The sequence below is a fragment of the Uloborus diversus genome, chromosome 6, assembly GCF_026930045.1.
Source record: "Uloborus diversus isolate 005 chromosome 6, Udiv.v.3.1, whole genome shotgun sequence".
In the NCBI taxonomy this organism is placed as follows: domain Eukaryota; kingdom Metazoa; phylum Arthropoda; class Arachnida; order Araneae; family Uloboridae; genus Uloborus; species Uloborus diversus.
In genome coordinates this window covers 87,741,373-87,758,468 of record NC_072736.1, presented here as the reverse complement: position 1 = coordinate 87,758,468, position 17,096 = coordinate 87,741,373, and the positions used below count along the sequence as shown (strand labels likewise).

Sequence of the window (17,096 nt, the reverse complement as noted above, 5' to 3'; positions counted from 1 at the left end):
TTTTTATGACCAATTCATCGTTTTTATCATCTTTTTCCTCCAAACCCATATGATCTAAAGCCCAAAATTTTCTCAAACTATCATTAATTGAGCTATGATCCTCGCTTTCACATTGCGTAGCACCAATTGTAAACATAGAAGCACTAGATTGATTTTCCCTGAAAGCTCCAACTAACGACCACCCAAACAATGAAGAAACTGCAAATAACCTTTTACTAATTCGTTTCTTTTGCCCTGTTTGTACTTCCCAACACGAATCAGAACCCAGCAATAATTCTATTTCAGAGGACTCGCCATTATCGGCTAATTGTAAATTTTCCGTTTTCAACATTTCTAAAATACTTCTCGACTGTACTTTTATAAACGCTCCAGAAATTGTATCTGCTACAAGGGCTTCAATTGTTATACAACTATTAGGTTCATGCATACTTTTTAGTTTAACTTCGACAACATCATATTCTTTCAATTTACCCTTAATGTATCCAAAAGAATATATGTACAGTTTTTCCCTTCTTATACATTTTAATTTTAATTCCTTTGCTAATTCCGATTTAATGAACGTTTTTTGTGATCCTGAATCAAGCAAAATGCGCGTGATTCGACTTAACAAGCTATTTTTATCTGAAACATGAACAGTACAAGTTTGCAGATATATACCTTTATCAGCAGTTTCAGAAATTGTCTTTGAATTCAGCGACAAAGATGCAATCGCATTTTCTTTATCTTCAGAATCTGAAACAATTTTCCTACAGAACAATTTATTGTGATTTACACTGTTACAAACTTTGCAAGGTGGAATTTTTACCCTACATTTAAACGAAACGTACCCTTTTCTAAAACATTTATAACAACGCCCTTGATTCTTTAGCATCATCCTTTTTTGTTCATTTGTTTTCTCACATTTTCTAACATCATGAGTATTTTCATTACAATAATAGCAGTATGAATTAGTCATTGTGGTTAGCGCCGAAGTTGTGGGAACACTTCTAGAGTAATTATTTTTATTCTGCGCAAACTCACTATTTGATTTCCTTTTCTTTGAATTTATAATTACATTCGAGGCTTCCAAACTTTCTACCTCTAATCTAATGAAATCCAAAAGCTCCGTGACGTTATACTGTTTTTTCGAATTACGTTTTCTATTAAATTCTAAATTCATATCATCAGGCAACAATTTTAAAATAATTGGTCCTAATAGACTCCCATACGATTCTGAAACAATCCCCAATGAGTTCAGACTTCTTATGTTTATTTCACAAGAATCGTAAAGTGTTCTTAAAGCTTTTACATTAGACGAATACTTTACAGGATCCAAATTAAGAAGATTATTCATGTGGGAAGAAATAACTAAATCTACACGTCCAAACCTTTCTTTAATCAAACCTATACAAGAGTCATAATTCTCATCTGAAAGTGAGAACCCAGATACTGCATTTAACGCAGCTCCTCCTAATAACGATTTCAAATAAGTAAATTTTTCAATCTTTGATAATTCAGAATTATTCCCGATAGCATTTTCAAACGAATTAAAAAATTCCAAAAAATGGCTTGGATCTCCGTAATATTTAGAAATTGAAATCTTAGGCAAACGAATGTTATGTTTTACCTCATTCTTGCATGAAACAATGTGGTCACCAGTGGATTGATTTTGATTTTGTGAAATAGAATCTAATTTCTTTTTAGTTCTAAATTGACATAAACTAATTTTTTCCTCATACTCTAACACGGAACTATATTCCTTTTCTATTTCAGCTTCCTCCCCGACAAAACAATTAAATATCTGCTCATTAAGAATTTTTAACTCTGATTCTTTAGCATTAAGCAAAAATAAATTTTCCTCAATTGCATTTCTATCAAAAGTTTCACTTTGCAGACCTGATTCTATACAATTTACAAGTTTAGTTACTGCAATCCGAATTGTTTTTCTAGCAGCTTTAAATTTATTAAGTTCAGCAGCTGTCTTTACTATATTACCTTCTACTGACATTTTTAATCGCTTACCTTTATGAAAAACTCGCACACACCAGTACTATCCAGACGATAGAAAATTCTGTAGGTGTAATTTTATCGAAATGGACGAAAACTGCCATGATGTACAAATCTATTCATTCCGTTGTCAAATTCAACTTAATGCGATATTTCAATCTTCATTCGATACTTCAAGACAGCGTTTTTCAACAATACGCCTGCTTCCAAATTACAACTTCTACTGTTCTGAACTTCATTTATTCCATTCGCATTCGTGCCGCACTAGTTGGGCGCCAAAAAATGATATAATTTAAATTCAAGTAGTCAAGTTTCATGATAACTATTGAGTAATTCACAAATGCATTCAAGTTAATTCTTTATTAGTTGATACAACATTTATCGTAGCTTCATGCACTACTACAACTTATCTATATAACTGGCAAATTTCGGAAATTCAATGAATGATCAAGATTCGCATTAGGTGCGGTTACAGTATATAAACTAGTTCACGTGTAAAGATCTAATTTACATAAATAATTCTAACACAAGGGTCATGTGTCGGATATTTAGCAACTTGGGACGTATAGCACCCCGCTTTTGAAAAAGAATAAAAATAAAACAGAATATTGATCATAGGCATTCCCAGATAATGATTAAAGGGAGAAAGGAATAAAAAAAGAGGGGAAGAGCAAACTTCAAAATATTTTTAATTTAAATGACTTTTTTCTAAAAACAAAAAGAAAACCCAACAAACCTCTCTGTTGCTTTCTCGAGCCATGCGACTTTTCTCCAATCCTACTTTCCTCATAAAATCTCTCAAATGACCAAAAATTAAAAGTACAGCATAACACAAATAAACAGTGAGCGCTATGACAAGAGGAGTATCTTCAAATTCTTCTTTCAGTTCCTTTGGCAGTTTTTTCTCCTAAAAGAAATTTAATTGTTACTATTAAAAAGATAAAACAATTCACAGATTTTCAAATGTTATTGTTTTATGAATTATTATAGGATGTAACCAGTTTAACATCTTGTTGGCCCTAAAGCAGAACGATGTTCTGCTAGGTAAAATCATTTAGCCAAAATTGTTCTGCAAGTACTTCAAGCATTGTATACACAAACAACCAATGTGACCTTTTTCACAAATCAGGAGCCCTGAATCAAAATCATTTCCATAGAGGGTTCTCCCCCCCCCCAGTTTTTAAAACTTCAATGTAGCTATACATTTATGTGGAAACTAAACCAATTGAGTCTCCAAAAATCTTAATATATAAAAATCAATGTCTTGAGATAACATATATATCAACGCACAGCCAATACCGCTGAAGCCTCAGACTTTAAATTTGGCAGGCATGTCCACATGAGTACGAAAGTATCCACTAAGAAAGGATTTTTCAAAATATCAATTAGTTTGGGAGAAATTAATTAAAACCCCTTAATTTCTGTGAAATTAAAAACCTGTCATTGAAATTTAAATCCTTTATTTTCGGAGGCTTTCCTCCATTCAAATCATTATTCAGTACTTCATCTCAACTTTTGGTCGATAGCGAATTTTAATTTTGATACTATTTTTGTTTCTCACGTGATTATTCGAGGCTTTTCTCAAGTCAAATAATAATGTTTCTGTCTTTTGCTATCATTTTTTCAAAACTAAAAACGAAGTTTTTAAGAACATTATCACAGGCGGACTATCCTTTTGAATTTAGAAGAGTGCAGTTTCCCGTAGAAGTTTTCTTTGCAATAACTGTTAATAAGTCACAAGGACAGACATTAAAAGAAGCAGGAATCGATTTAAGAGAAGACTTTTTTTTTTCACACGGCCAATTTTATGTAGCTTGCTCCAAAGTCAGTTCATCAAGCAGCTTAATAATTTTAGCACCAGAAAAAAAAACTAAAAATGTTGTATACGAAGAGGTTCTTGCTTAAACATAGGTATAACAATAAAATGTGGATGGCATGTGATTGCAAAGATAATCAATACTTAAAGAGGATCGTTAATAACAGTTAAAGATCGGTTAAGGACAAGGGCATACATATAAGGAGCCCAGGGGCTCCGGGATCCTCCCAAAATTAGAAAAAAATTATAGGTAATAAGTAATTATTATAGGGAATTTTCGAAACTAGGTGTACCAAGCAGTCAACCCCTGCTAATTCCATTACCGGAGCAATGCCGGGTACGGGAATGCTAGTATTTTATATTCTTTTTAAAATAAAGAGCAAAGATACAAAATTTTATAAAAATCCGAATCTAGGTGTCAAACCATGTTTCTTTTTGGCTAATTTTACATGGCATGAAGGAGAAATTAAAGTCATGCTAATAAACAAATAAATTACAAAAATAATAAATAAAATGAGTCGAGTTAAGGTAGCAAATAATAAAACGCTTCAAAACTTTCTAAACAATTCAAATATATTTTCAGAATGCAAAAGGATTGAAATCTCAAACAAGCTAAGCAATTTTTGGCGATGGACATGTTTCAACTTGACATGTTTCCAAAACATACGCTTATGGAGGAAATTGCAGTGGATGAAGGTCGATTGGGAAAAATAAGGAGAAGGAGGAAACAAAAACGCTAGAAAAAACAGAATCTTTTCATATTTAGAACATGAAATTTCTGCAGAAAATCTCCAGAAACTGCCGATTATCTACAATTATCTTCCAACTCAAGATAGAACTTTGTACAAATTCTGCAGATTTCGTTGAGTTCGAAGTAAATCTAAAGTTCCGGCAGATAATTTTATGAATTCAACACTTTTCGCGAGCTTTCTACTAAATTATCGTATTTTCGAGAATTTTAGATTTTTTTTCTAATTTGAAGAACTTTGCAGAATTTACAAAATTTTATGTTGAGTTGGAAGATATTTGCAGAAAATCTGCAGTTTCAACAGAAATTTTACAGAAATCTACAGAAAATTTGAGTTTTCCTCTCACATTTGAACAGAATTGTTCTGCAGCTCAGGCTTCTGTTCTGCGACGTACGTCGCAAATTTAGTAGTATTCTGCTTTGGGGATTGTCGGCATTCTGGAAAAAGCCATTAGGTTCACACTAAAAAATTGATGAATCACTGCATTGAATTAAGACACTAGTAAGTTATTACATTATGTTAACCAACTGTACAGTTTAAAATTTCACTGATAAAGTAACTTTAAGAGTTAGGAAGGAGTCTCCAAAATATGTTTTGCTATTTTTCATAACAATTTGAAAGTTTAAATTAACTAAGTCTAAAAACTAGGAGTTCTGGACTTATCATTTTTTTTAGTGAGGAAGGGGGGAGGGCGCTAGCTCTTGAGGATGGATGGGCACCAGAGTAGAAAAGAAGCGGCATTGCATTGCAGTTTGCAATTCAATATTTGTGAAACACAATACAATATCAGAAATTGCATCAAAAATTTGGCAAATGCAATAAATAAATTTTAACTGAACATTTTTAAAAAGTGAACAGTAAAATTTAAAGTCAATGTAGCGTACTTAATGATTTTAGATGACTATTTAATTAATTAACAGGATGAAAATTGTTTTAATTTTTTAATGATGTAAATTCAATTTTTTGAAATTTTCATACCCTAAACATTCTTGTACTTTAGAAACCACCCATTTGCACTAGTTCATCTATTTTGTAAAAGATAAGTGATAAAAGTTTGTAACTGAAATCATTGTTCAAAACATTTTAAAGGCACACATAAAATTTAAAACTTGTTTGTTTCCTTATTGAAAATGCAATAACAAATGTTGCGGAGCCTCGGTGGTGCTGTGGTAGAAGCTGTGTTTTCTAAGCCAAAGGCCATGGGTTTGATTCACACCTCTTTCATTCTCATGTACAGTAGAGCGCCGATTATCCGAACTCCAATTAACCGAACTTCCAATTATCCGAACCGTGTTTTTCGCCTTTTAAAATTTTTTTCCGAACTTTATGCGAACGGCATATTTTTCATCCAAAACCTAATTTTTTTTTTCTGTCCCTTCCAACCAAGCTTTCAATTACGTACGTACTCTTTTTTTCACCCTGTTATCTATCTTTTTTCTTTTCTTTCTTGGCATACAAATTTTAATCCGGAAACTGCAAGGTATTTTTGGGGAGTTTTGTTAGTGGGAAGAGAGAACACAAAAGGTTTGAAGAAAGGGGTTGAGAAACCAAGGTCAAAGCACAAAATTCCTGTTTGCATTCTTCTCCCCCCACCCTCGCTGTGGACACGTGGGGAAAAACTGGTTTGTGTGACGTATCTACGTTGACAAAGTGAGTTGCTCAGAATCATGTGCTCTGCTTTTTTTAGAGTTTGTTATCGTCGATATCGGTTGCTAGCCGCTGTTAATTCTTGTTAATAGAGTTGTTAGTGGTTGTTACTAAAGGTTTCTTGATAGCGGTTGTTGATTGCACCAGCGATCTAGCTCATTTCTTTTTCTGCAACGAAGGTGAAAAGATGTCTGGAAAGCGAAAAAGAGTTGTTCTTTCGCTAGGAGACAAAGGAAAGATATTGAAGAGGCTGAAAAATAATGAAGCCGCTTCAAAATTAGCAGCGGAGTTTGGTGTAGGAAAGTCTACAATATCAGATATAAAAAAGAATGAAGAATCAATTATGAAGTATTTAACGGGACTTGAAAGTGAGCAAGGAAGCTTAGATAGAAAATCGATGAAAAAATCCTTTGATGATAAAGTAGATAAAGCTTTGCACATGTGGTTTTTGCAGAAACGCTCATCTGGTCATCCCATTTCTGGACCCTTATTATGTGAGAAGGCACTATTTTTCAACGAAAAGTTGAATGGAGAAAATACTAATACATTTCAAGCAAGCTCTGGGTGGCTTAGAAATTTTAAGCTACGGCATGGTATACGCGAAATCGGATTGCATGGTGAAAAATTATCTGCATCTACAGAGTCTGCTACGAAATTCGTAAAAGAATTTATTGAATTTGTAAAATCAGAAAAATACGAAGAAGAATTTATTTACAATGCAGATGAGACCGGCCTGTTTTGGAGATCTTTACCCCGAAAAACATTAGCATCTGGGTTCGAAAAAAGTGCTTCTGGAACTAAATTAAACAAAGAAAGAATCACAGTTCTTAATTGCGCAAATGCAACCGGTAACAATCGAATACCATTGTTCGTGATAGTACATTCAAAGAAGCCTCGATGTTTTAATAATTGGAAAAATCTGCCAGTAATTTACACTTCTCAAAGGAAGGCTTGGATGACATCAGAAGGTTTCATTGATTGGTATGATCACACATTCATTCCTAAAGTTAAGACACATCAAGAAGATATGAAGAAAGAGGGCAGAGTACTCCTACTTCTTGATAATGCACCTTCACATCCGTGTGCAGATACCCTTGAACGGGAAAATGGGAAGTTCCGAGTAAAGTTTTTGCCACCTAATGTTACATCACTGATGCAACCCATGGATCAGAGTGTAATAGAGACATTTAAGCGCTTTTATAGAAAGCAAATGTTGAGAAAGATGCTTCTATCAGAAGACACTGAAGAGCCTGATTCCCAGAATGCCAAAAACATTAATTTAAAAGATTGTTGCATTATGGCTGCCGATTCCTGGAAGCTTGTAAAATCATCAACGTTAAAAAATGCCTGGAATAAAATTTTAAACAGGGAAAAAATTGATACTGGAGCAGAAGCATCTGATAAGGAAAATGAGGAGTGTAAAACTATAAAAGAGATGGGAAGAATCCTAAATTATGAGGAAAAAGAAATTAATGAGTGGCTAAATTGTGACATGCAAGACCCTGGATATCAGATTTTAAATGACAATGAGATTGTGGCCTAGATTGAAGGCGAAAATGAAGAAAATAAAAATGAAATTGAAAATGAATGCTCTGAAAATGACCCAGGTCCATCACATAGCGAAGCCTTTGAATGCTTGGAAAAAGCTATGAAATGGCTCGAAAGGCAGAAAGACGCTGATCCTATTCAAGCAATGCATTTAAGAAGCATTAGAGATATGGCAGCATTGAAAAGAATGTCTTCTTTGAAGCAAGAAAAAATCAAAAGCTTTTTTACTTAAATTATAATATTTTTAAAAAAAAGTTTAAAAAATGAAAAAAAGACAAAAAAAAGTTTAAAAAATGAAAAAAAGACAAAAAAAAAAAACATTTTTAAACACGCCAGCACTAACAGTGTTGCCAGTCCTAAGCCTGGATAAAGTGTGAAGGTTTTTGTATAGATAGGGATATCCTTTAAATTGTCTGTCCAATTATCCGAACTTTTGCTTATCCGAACTAGGGTCGGTCCCGACGTGTTCGGATAATCGGCGCTCTACTGTATTGTAAGTCCTTAATTTGTATTGTCCTGAAAATAAAATTTGGAATAACGTTGTGGATTATTGGAGGCATAAAGCTTCTTTGTTGAGAATAGCTAAAGACCTCAATGTGTGTTATCAAATCAAATTGTCACAAAACAGCTCCTCTATTTTTATAGAACTGCTCCTCAAAATGAAATACCTATTTCCCACACTGATGGGCACCCTGCATATTACAAACTTCATGTTATATAATAAAAAAATGGCATAACTAAGGGCCCTAAGCTTTGAAAGTCGGTGAAATGCTCAAATATGAAATGGAGGAAATGGTTGGAAACAAGGGTTGAATTAAAAAATATAATAAAGCACAAATTTCATGAAAAGTTGCTTTAGATTTTTATTTTTTGAACCACTTTTATACTGTGAGTTTTTTAATTATTGAATGATTTTAATATATTTTACAGATTTTTATGCATTTTTGTTCTCATAGTATTTTTATTATTCTTAAATAATACTTTTCTTTATGGTTTTGAATTTTATAACTTAATGTAAAAATTAAATACTTCAACAGTTTTAAATAATAGAAACAAAGTGAAACACTATTTTTTTTTCAGTTTTTACAAAATGATAATTCTAGAAATTGAGTCTTTAATCACAATGATAATGTGCACCGCCCTAATAAAAATAATAATAATTCTGAGTATGCTACAATGATAAGTAGAAAAATAGACATATATTATATACAAATGCAGATTATATGTGAATACAGTTCACTGAAAAACAAATATCAAGATATAAATGAGCAAATATTTTGAAAAGTGCCAATTCGAAATCCGAGTTTCTTGGAAAAAAATTTTTTTGCAGAAAAAAAGTAGTTGTGGATTCTTAGTCTAAATTGGGCCTAAATCCAAGGAAACAAAAGGGGGGAGGTCAAGGAACTTATTTACCCTCTCCCTAGAGGACTTATTTTTAAGCCGTTACAGATCTGATGAGTGTTACAGATCTGATGTTAGTAGGAGTTACAGATCTGATGAAGGTTACAGATCTGATATTAACATGAGTTACAGATCTGTGTTGATGCTTTCAGTCTTGATTAACATCTCTAAAGATATCATTTTCTTGTATTTTTTAAATAAAATGAAAATAGTTATATTTAAAAAACATATAAGCTAAAGAATCAAATTTCATTATAAAAAAAGCATTTCCTGAAAATAAAAATGAGCCATGTTTTTAAATAAAATAAATTATGAGATTGCCATTAAACAAGCTATTTAAACATTTATTTTGCTTTTATGTTAACAACTAGGAGCCTAAAATAGTCAACAATATTTCATCATATTTTTTTTTATCTGGGATAGTAAAATAGCGCCTGGAAATGGGTTGTGGTGGCTCCAATATGCGGCACATAATTTCGTTTTCTGGAACTGTAAATTTTTCTTCTGGTGATGGCCAGTAATACTTGTCTCCACTGCAATGCATAAAAGTCAGCACACAACCGTCATTGTTAATTTCCTCGACTGAACCTTTAAGGGCAAAAAAAAAAAAATAATAATAATAATTTATTAGCTTACCCATTAAGTTTTTATATTTTGACAGCTTAAATAAAAATTCAAACTTACCTGGATACCAAACATTATCATAAATAACAGCCACCCAATCACCTACAGCTACGCTCCCAGAGTTCTCTTCTATTGTTTTCTCCGGCGGCTCTTCTCTAGAAAATTTAACAGATGACGGAGTTGATGAAAAATGCTTGCATGCATCCTCAGACATGCAGCTGAAACAGCTGAGCAGTCGCAATGACAAATTGTCTGGCTTTTTATGGCTCCAAGTTCCTTGATGTAATTTCATGGTATTTGGAACTGGTTCTAGTGAATTATTTATAACTTTATCAATTTCTTTGATTTTTTCTTCAGTGACATCAAAGATTTTGACTCTCAATTCTTCCTTTTCACGCAAGACCTTCAGCAGATCACTGGCATTCGCAATATCCCTACCACAAGCCACAGCATGATCAGCAATATTTTTTACTGTGCCACCTATTGCATCAGCTGCACCCTTTCCATGGCCAGCTGCGGAGAAATTCCACGTTGCCTCTTTAAATTCATGTTTTGAGGCAAAATGAGTAAGAAGATAAAAGTTCGTTTTGTTTCTATACTGTGAGGTTGGCCCATCGCTCTGAAAATGGATAGTGTCTACATTGGGAAGCTCTTCCTTGATTATTTTTATAACAGGCTGGAGGTGCGCCCAAATTGCACTGGGATCATGACGCAAAGATGAGGAAACAGAGCAGAAGGATATGCACTGTTCATTCTTTGATGCGTCATAATGACAGTGCTGTCTACTATTGTGGTATAGTACGCCCGTGTGTAAGGTGACCTGTGGTTTATTTGAACCAAAGTGCATACTTTGAACTTCAGATCCAAATTTGCAAGTATAATTTTGCGAAAAGTCCACCAAAACCACCACTTCATTTTCATGAAGAGAGCCTTTCAGTTTTTTCATGGCCCCAAATTGGTGTCTCATAATGTAGACATGCTTCAAAAAAAGCCCAATTTCATTGTGTGCCTTGTCAATTAAATCTTTAATTGTACAATTAATTTTCTCTTTTGTTGTGACTCTGATGACTTTGTCTTTTCCATTTTTATCTTTAATGGTTTCTTTTTTCGTCATCCATTGGAAAAAAAATGTTGCATCATCTTCTTTTAACGAAGTTCCATTTCCCTTCATTGTTATAGGGAGAATCTTTTTTTCACATCTCTTACAACTCCCTTCCATGCAATCCTTATTTTTTTCGTCGCAGCAGACTTCAACACACAATTCTTCTGCTTGCTTTGCTGTGATTAGGCGATGGAAATTTAATTTTTTGATTAGGAACTCAAAGTTTGCATGCTTTGTGCATAAGCAAGTATCTCGACTGGTTACTCTTTGTTGGACTACCCAGAAGGGCTTGAGCTTGCAAAAATTTGCATAGCTGATTTTTTTAGAATGGCTTCGAAGAAATTTTTTGTGTAAATTTTTCAATGTGTTTCTTAGGTATCTTTTTTGTTGTTTTACTTTCTTTCTTGTAATGCAATCTTTTGCTCCAGGTGCCTGGCAACTGTTGATATCTTGTTCCAGAAACTCTTGTACTGACTTTCGCAACTCAATATTACTTTTCTGGGCTTTGTAAAAACGTTTAAAGTGCATACTTTTCATAGTGTTACCCTTTTTAAATTCTTTGTACGAAACAATATTTTTCATTTGGCCAATCATTCTGTACTTCTTAATAATTTTAGAGGAAACTATATGGTTAAAAATTCGTTTCTCTTTCTCATTCTGACAAACTTTCTTCTTTGCATTTGAAAGGCCCGACATTAGAGCAAAGCTGAGCAGTAAATTTTTTCTAATGGCAGACGAGACTCTCTTTCTTCCTATAAGCTTCTGCACTTTTTTTCAGGGGGAGGGATCAGTATTATTAGGAGTTTTCATACGATACACTTGTTTCCTTAATGCTTCAATTTTCTTGTCTTTCTGCTTAATTTTAGATTTCATTGATTCATTTTCCCTCTTCATTTTCATATAACTTCGTTTGGCTAATTTTCTTCCAGCTTGTATTCGTGGAGATCTTTTTCTTCCGATTGTTGATTCTTTCACTATTATTTCATCTTTCTTTATATTTTGTCGCCTCCTATAATTAGAAGAATCTTTTTTCCATTGTTTCCGCTTCATCCGTTGTTGTCTATTAGATAATTGGTCTATATTTTTAATAACCCCAGCCTCTTTCATCCTTTGCTTATACTCACGGTCTTTTGCCCTTTTCTCAACTTTCTTTTCTTCTGTCATTCTCTCTCTATGTTTTCTAACGCGTTCACGACATTTTTTACGTCTTTCCTCTATCTCTCTTTCAGACAGCTTTTTATTTGATGGTTTCTTCTTTGAACTTTTCTCCATAACAAATTGCAAGTTTAACCTCTAAAGAGAAAAATGTATATTGTATAACTGCTTTAAATTCAATCAACTATATGAATATTATAAATGGTTTATCAAGATTTTTGATAATAAAGGATCTTTGAAAAATAGAATATTTCACTATAATAATGGAAAATAGTTGTTGCGAACTACACCAAAAAAAAAAAAAACATGCGGCTTCATGATGAAATTAATAACAGGCAAAAAAACTAGATTCATCATCAGGATTTTCAAAAAAAAAAAAAAAAAGAAGAAAATCCTTTTTCATGTTTATAATTGAAAAATAATAACAGAAAAAAAAAATCAAAAAAATATTGTTAAAATGAGCAAACATATTCGAAGTTATGAAATATTTAAGCACCGAAAAAAAAAAAAGTTAATTAATAAAAAACTGACTTTCTGCATCATTATTTCTACTTTCAGGTCATAAAAACCGCAAAGGAAGTGATTGTACTAAAAATTCATTGATTTTCCTTTTCTTAGGAACAAAAATATTAAGCATAGGAAAAAAAAACCCTAGTTCACCATCAGGATTTTTAAAAAAAAACTCATTTTTCTTGTTTATAGTTGAAAAATATCAACAACAAAAAACCAGAATTATAGAGTCTAATTGAAAGAAAAAAGCATTGGCAAAATGACCAAACAAATTCTAGGTTATGAAACACTCAAGCACCCCCAAAAAAAGTTGAAAAATTATTAATTAATTTTAATTAAATTATTGAATTTCTGAACAATTAGTTGTTCTTATTTTGTTGTAAATTCTATTTTCAGGTCATAAACAAACCACAAATAAAGTGATTGTACCAAAATGTACAACTTTTAATTTTTTAAGAACAAAAATATTCAATAAATGGGAGGTAAAGCACATGCATTAAAAAAAAAAAAAACTTAATTCATCAGCAGGATTTTTTTTTCACTTCATTTTTCATGTTTATTTTTGAAAAACATTAATAAATAACAGAATTATTGAACTTGATTTAAAAAAAAAAATCATTGGCAAAATGAGCAAACCATATTCTAAGTTATTAAAATTCAAGCACCAAAAACAAAAGAAAAAAAAATTAACTTAATTCTGCACCATAAATTTTTCTTACTTTGCTGTAATTTCTATTTTTAGGTCATAAAAACTACAAATGAAGCAATTTTATTAAAATTCATTGCTTTTCATTTTTTAAGAACAAAACTCTCCATATATATGGGTAAAACATTTGCATTTGAACTTTTTAATAACTTCGAAACGCGAGAGTCAGTTCGGTAAAGTTGGCGTCAGTTCGGTAACATATTCGCCACTTTTTGATGTTACCCGCTCTGACTGTTACCGATCTGATAAATTACCGAAGTTTCTTTTTTTTTTGCCGAGGCGTTTGCATCACCCAAAATGAAACACGTGGTTTTTCCACTTGTATTCAAGGATTGTACTTAAAAATAAAATAACTTTTAAAATAATAAAAATTGCGCATCTTAGCGTGCGTTACCGATCTGATGAATTAAATTACACACATTTTATAAAATCACTTTAAAAAATCTTACCTGTAATTTCAGATGCAGAAATGAAAATTTTCAATCACAACGTGGTATAACACCGCACAAGCTACTTGGTATCACGTGGTTTCCCTGCCGGAAATGCCCTTTCGAGTCTAAAAATAGATCGGAATTTACGGTTACCGCTCTGACGGCGGAATGGATGGACACGCCTATTTTGCATCGGCAAGAAAATAACGGATCAACTGGAACAAAAATGAAGTAAAATACAAACATAGGGTTAAAAATAGAATCGTTTTTTGCTCAAACGTGTTTTGTTAGGAAATTAGAAAATGCGCAAGAGTTGTTTGAGTGTTAAGCTTTACCAGTGGGGACACGTTACCGATCTGATTTTTGAAAAATAAAAAAAATATTTTTTGAAAAAAAAAATATTTTTTTTGGTGTTATTGGATGAAATGAAAGCAAACCCTTGGTTTCTTTCTGGGGATTTTTTTTTTTTTTGACTAGTTTTTGAAATACTAGTGAAATTTCACTTGGGACTCAAATTAGCACTTTTCTAAATATTTGCACAAATACCGGGTGTTTTACATCACCAGTAGTTGATATGTAATTGAGAAATTCGAAGGGTTAAGAGTGTCCAGTTTTTGCTACTAAATGTCTATAGTCACATTTGAATTTTTAACTTTTGCAGTTTTAAATTTTTTTAAATTTGTATGTCTGTGTCTTTATAACTGCAGCGTCAAGAAATCTATTTACCTATTGACACCAAAGGAATCATGTCATAAAAATAGGAAAAAATACAGTAGACCCTTGTTTTACGAGGGGGTTGCATTCCACAGGAATGCCGCATAAATTGAGACTTACTGGAAGTGTTAAAATAGGGGTTAGGTTCCATAGATAAAAAAAATACTTCATTCTAGTGATGACAAATTGTATAATAAGTTTAATGTGTACATATATTGATTTTTATGCACAACAGGCATAAAGAAAACATAAACTAATATTGTGTTCTGTTTATGAAGAAGAGCTGGCTATGATAGCATTTTGGCTATCATAGCAGCACTATATTCATATTTTCATTAAAAATTTTCTCTGTAATTCTTTGCAGAGCATTAACGCATCCATGATCACTTGCGTCATTCCCATGATAGAATCTTCCATCACTAACAAACAGGGTTGGCAAAAACCCGGGTTTTTTTTAAAAAAGCCCAAGGACCCGGGGTTTTTTTAAATAAAACCCAAAAAAACCCCAACTAAAGCTGGGTTTTTTTAAAAGAAATGTGGGTTTTTTTGTCTTCTTTTAGGGAAAATGTGGGTACTTGTAGCATATTGTAGTGTAAGTATATGGACAAAGCGCAAAAATTGTCTTGGGGTAAAAAAAGGTGGAAAATTCAGCGTTTTCTGAAGAAAAGTATAAAAGACAACAAAACCCAAGAATGGTGAAGTTTCACATTTTTAGTTTCTATGATTATCAACAGTTAAGGCAAAGTTACTGCTCGAGTGATAAAATCTATTGTTCGTTTTTAATTACTACATTTTTTTTTTTTTGCATTTTACTGTATTGCATTTTATTTTGTTATGCAACACTACTGTAGAACCTCAACTAGTTTAAATCCCTTTTTACTGAATTCCAGCTTAATCAAGACATTTCTTTGAATTTTATGTTGCCGGTTTTTCTATTTCTGTGTACAGAGTAAGAAATTGAAACTTTTTCGTAAGATAATGGAAATACTGTATATCCTATTCTGTTTTCTGTCCGACCGTTTGTAAAACCTGTTAATTTCTAAAAAATATATCTTGTTTATTCGGGATTTGTGACGTGTTGGTTTGCAGAAAATAATTCACATGAAAGCCTTTTAGCTAGAGTAGTTTCCTCTGTACAATCTACAAATATTGAGAAAATCAGACGGGACAGGACTTAGTCAAGATAATTTGAGTTATTTAAAATCTTTGAAGTATTTTTTTTAATGCCATTAAGAGTTAAGAAATACTATTTAAATTCAAAATTCATTTTTTATGTCCATTGTCTGTGGTGAAGAGCAAATAAAAAAGAAGTTTAAATTGTGAAAGTATTTAAATTAATTAATTTTTTTAAAAACTCCTCAGAAAATTTAAAAACCCCAAAAGTGGGCTTAATTATGGGTTTTTTCAAAAAAACCCATTGGGTCCAATCCGGCCAACCCTGCTAACGAAACAGAAAAATCATTTCTATTGTCTAGGAATGGCTCAAAATTTTCAATGAGAACATTTTTGGTTGTGTGTCACTGAAGTAGGTATCCTCGTTGGTTTTGGCCTCCTTTGTCACTCCTAAACGCTCTTCTTCCAGTGAGTTCTGAACTGTGTGAGTTTAATAACTTTACTTCCGGAAAGAGCTCTGGAATCAATCGCATAAAATGTCTCCCGGGGCCCAAGTTCGATTATTAGCACGCCAAAATGCAGTTTATTATGCGTAATCTGCAATCTTTAGGAGTTTGGATTTTGAAAGAGAGCAAAATGTTATCTGTTTGCATTGCTACATCCCCGTAGAATAAAATAAAGGTGTCAAATCTTAAACCGCATATAATCGAAACCGCGTAAAATAAACCCGCGTAAAACGAGGGTCTACTGTATGTATATAAATACAGTTATATAACATCGTAATCCCAATACACTATTTTTATTAAATTTAATCAAAAAAATGTGAACGATTTTTGGCATCAGAATTTGTCTAGAATCCAAATTCTAGATCAGAAAAAAAAAGTAAACACTTTTAAGTGCAGATGCACTCAAGCATTTGAATCAATCATTAAATCATCAAAAAAAAAAAAAAAAATTCTATGAAGTCAATAGAAAGAAACGGTATTATAAATAAGTACATAAAAATGAATTTTTTAAGTACATTTTAAAATGCGAATAAATTAATAACACGATATTTCTAAAAAGACCGATACCTGCGGTATAGGAGCGATAACACCGTTTTTGTGAAGCGGGTGAAATCCATTTTTCAAGGGTTTCTTCTCGATTGAAGACACATAATTGTCGGAATAATTATCACATAAAGAATCCTGTTTCTCGGAAGTAATCAACATATTTAAAAACAAATTTACACAACACAAGTTTACGATAAACAACACAAACACAGATGCAGGCGAGTGTCAACCACGCCTGCTCCTCAACGTTAAAATGTTAAAAAGAACGACAGCGTGATAACAATTCCCTCTTCACTTCTCGTCATCGAGATGGCGCATGTGCTGATGTTTTAGGGTGTGCTCCAATAAACGTTATTAGGGAGGTGTTTAATATCTCATTTTTTATCGCGCGATAAATGTGTCTTTGAATCACTGCGGAAATTTGTGATGTCGGCTCTTATTTGCATCAAATTACTCTTTAATCACCTATCATCTTTACTGTGCACTGTGCAATTAAATCTCGTGACGGTGACGTGATGTCTCATGTCAAAAAGAAAGGAGGA

General features: G+C 32.5%; 1 protein-coding gene across 1 annotated transcript in view; it reads right to left on the bottom strand.

The window, feature by feature from the left end:
* LOC129223841 (serine palmitoyltransferase 2-like) overlaps positions 1-16,795 on the bottom strand; it is a 51,092-nt gene extending 34,297 nt beyond the window's left edge. The window contains exons 1-2 of the mRNA XM_054858206.1: positions 16,576-16,795; positions 2,723-2,893 (exon numbers count right to left, since the gene is read on the bottom strand). Coding sequence (XP_054714181.1) covers positions 2,723-2,893; positions 16,576-16,713 — 309 coding nt within the window. The 5' untranslated portion in view covers positions 16,714-16,795. The remainder of the gene's footprint in view (positions 1-2,722; positions 2,894-16,575) is intronic.
* Between the last annotated feature and the right edge of the window lie 301 nt (positions 16,796-17,096).